Here is a 3,305-nt window from a genome sequence, read left to right on the forward strand (position 1 = left end):
GTCCTCGACCGCAGCTGCTGGAGGGCTCCTCGTCTCGTTGGAGAGTGCCTGAAGGCGGTGCAAGCTGCCAGCGACTTGCAGACATCCAGTCCTGCAGCCTGAGGAAGGAGATGCTCCTAACTGTAGCACAGGCGTCCCTGCCAAACGATGTGTACTGATTCGGCTTTTTCATCACTCTGTTTTTCTTCGAAAAGGAATGTATGGTTGTGCATGTTGTAATTGAAATTTATAGATTTAAATAAATGAGATTATTTGTAAAGATGTCCATAAAATTGGGTCTGACATCTTTGGCTGAGTTCTATGATGCTGAAGTCAAGAGCCTAATTATTTTCTTTATTTTGTAGAGTGACACTTCATTTCATCTTTTCTGGAATGGAGATTTCTTCTCACCAGTTTCACCTCTTGCAGCAACTAAATGAGCAGCGCAGGCAGGACTTGTTCTGTGACTGCAATATCCTGGTTGAGGGAAAGGTCTTTAAAGCACATCGCAATGTGCTCTTTGCCAGCAGCGGCTATTTCAAAATGCTCCTTTCACAGAGCTCGAAGGAGACGAGTCAGCCGACAACAGCTACTTTCCAGGCATTTTCTCCTGACACATTTACAGTTATTCTAGATTTTGTGTATTCAGGCAAACTGTCTCTCACTGGTCAGAATGTCATTGAGGTCATGTCGGCTGCTAGCTATCTGCAGATGACCGACGTTATCAGCGTGTGTAAAACATTCATTAAGTCATCGCTGGACATCAGTGAGAAGGAGAAGGATCGCTATTTCAGTTTGTCAGACAAAGATGTAAATTCAAACGGCGTGGAGCGATCCTGCTTGTACAGCGCTGGCTGGAGGACAGAAAGCAGCCCCCCGCATTCACACTTAAGCCCAGATCAAGGGACATGTATGATGGGTGGAAATGCTTGGAGCAATTTCAGCTACTATCCGACTTCTCAAAGAAATGCCCAGCAGCAGCTGTCCAAACATGAGCAACGGCAGGATTCCATAAAGAAATCCCGGCACCTGGGACTGCAGCAGCCTTCTGACATTCCTCACTATAAATCAAGCAAACTGGAGGACAGGGCTGCCGAGCCCACTGGCCATATTGCCCAGTCTGAGGAGCAAGTTCAGATTGAAACAGAAGTTGAATCTCCTCACGTGGGATACCAGTATGGCCAAGGGTCTGACGTGATACCGAGGAGCCTGGCTGCGTCACAGCAAGAGCATGAATCACCCCGTTCTTCTAGTAAATCCAAGTCTTCAAAAGCAGACGAGCAGTACGCGAACATGCCCTCAATTCTAGGTGTCATGGGAAGCTGGGCTGAAGGTAAGAGTTCATTTTAAGGCTGTAGTTGCCCAGTCATCTGTGAGTTGTCTGTTCTGTCCATGAGAAAATGTGCTTTACTGAACGAGCGTACAATTGCCAAAAATACATCTGTATTTTCCAGAAACATAAGTTTGGGAAGTTTGACTCTTATTTTTTAATTTTGAATAATTGAAGTACCTGGTTTATTAAAACTAGCCTTTCAAAATACATAATCTTTAGTGTCTCTACAGCTTCATCTTGCAAATTTACGTTGTGATCTTTTGGGATATTTTTAAGCTCATTTTAATATGGCTAACAGTCCTCTCCTTGTCCTTTGTTGTACTCCTGTTTAATTTACAGGAAAACCCACGATCTTTGTGCTTGAGAAGACCTATGATAGTATTTTTTGTAACTGATTTGCTATTCTGCGCATAGAACACCTTTTCCTAGAGCATTACATGACTAGACATGTTATGGCTGACTTTATTTTTTTTAAATCGCATTGTTTTCTAACAGATGATCTGCCCAGGATGAGGTTCAAGTGTCCATTCTGCACTCATGTGGTGAAAAGAAAAGCAGACCTAAAGCGTCACCTTCGCTGTCACACAGGAGAGCGTCCTTACCCTTGTGAGGCATGTGGGAAAAGATTTAGCAGGCTAGATCACCTAAGTAGCCATTTTCGAACAGTATGTATTTTTAGTAACTGCATGATTCGTTTAATGTGTAAACCTGTCTCAGCATACTTAAATGCAGTACAAGTGTATCTGATTGATATACTGACTCCTGTAAAAGAAGAGGTAATAGAAAATCAATCTGGTTTTGTTGAAGTGGATTTGAAGCATAATTTGTATGAAAGGGAATGAATTTCTTTGTTAATTGGTGGCTTGCAAAGGTACTGCTCTGTGCAAGTCCTGTAATAGAGCTTTAAGTGGGCAATTACAGCGCCTGTGATTGTTCCATTTTTAACATTTGATAACTGTCTCTCAAAATGAGTTAACACTACCATTTAACGCTACTCCAGCCCTACTTCTTGTCATCTTAAAAAACTCTTCTTTGTGGATACATTATCAAATTTACTCATTTTGATTTTCCCAGATTCATCAGGCTTGTAAGCCTATCTGCAGAAAGTGTAAACGCCACGTGACTGAGCTAACGGGACAAGTGGTACAAGAGGGGACAAGACGTTACAGACTTTGTAACGAGTGTTTGGCTGAAGCCGGCATAGACAGTATTCGCATTGACTTGGAGGCTGAAGCACCCCTTGAATTTCCACAAGATGGGGATAAGGATTCCAGGTGGCACTATGGGGAAGACAACAGATCTGATGTGGAGATTGTGGAGGATGGGTCAACCGACTTGGTCATTCAGCAAGTTGATGACAGTGAGGATGAAGCAGATGAAAAGGAAGTAAAACCAAATATTAGGTAGTTGCAAGACAAGAATTAGGAATTCCATGTCAGAGGGAGAATGTACTGTCTTGACCATAAGCCCTCCACCAGCCTGTTTTTACCATACAGAGACATACTGGTTTCTCTTGCACAGGTCCAGAAGTGCATGTATTTATGGACATGCCATTGAGCCCATTCTGAGTTTTGTTATCAGAATTACCCATACTTTGCTTCATTAGAAATAATCTATCCTTAAAGGAAGTAATGGATGGACAAGGAAACTGAAGTACTACATGGATAACTTTTTATAATAGACAATGGGTCACTTCTCAAAACCTCTTTCAAGGGAGTGTGGTCTAAATACTTAAAAAAAAAAAAAAGTCACACTGCACTGTAAATTACCCACTTTTTAAACTTGTAGAGATGTGGGTTTTATATGTAATATCATCTGGTGATAAACGAAGTATAAATACTCCACATACCAGAATATAAAGAAAACTTCTCTTCAGTATTCAGAAATGAAGATAATCTTCCACGAAATTTCATGAAGTCTTCATATTATAAGAAAAAAAGGCAGCTAATTAAGAAAAATCATATAAAAATGTTTTAGCACATTTTTCTGGAAA

The 3,305-nt window shown here is 41.2% G+C and overlaps 1 protein-coding gene across 2 annotated transcripts; it reads left to right on the top strand.

Moving 5' to 3' along the window:
* The first annotated feature begins 372 nt into the window (after positions 1 to 372).
* ZBTB8A (zinc finger and BTB domain containing 8A) lies at positions 373 to 2,926 on the top strand. 2 transcript variants are annotated; one of them, XM_010283694.1, is made up of 3 exons: positions 373 to 1,312; positions 1,808 to 1,977; positions 2,387 to 2,926. In XM_010283694.1, the coding sequence occupies exons 1-3, from the start codon at positions 373 to 375 to the stop codon at positions 2,717 to 2,719; spliced, it is 1,443 nt and encodes a 480-aa protein (XP_010281996.1). In that variant the 3' UTR covers positions 2,720 to 2,926. The 2 variants fall into 2 exon arrangements, with proteins under 2 accessions (XP_010281996.1, XP_010281997.1); XM_010283695.1 differs by having other exon boundaries at positions 373 to 1,222.
* The last annotated feature ends 379 nt before the right edge of the window (positions 2,927 to 3,305 follow it).

This window comes from Phaethon lepturus, unplaced genomic scaffold, assembly GCF_000687285.1.
Source record: "Phaethon lepturus isolate BGI_N335 unplaced genomic scaffold, ASM68728v1 scaffold15283, whole genome shotgun sequence".
In the NCBI taxonomy this organism is placed as follows: Eukaryota; Metazoa; Chordata; class Aves; order Phaethontiformes; family Phaethontidae; genus Phaethon; species Phaethon lepturus.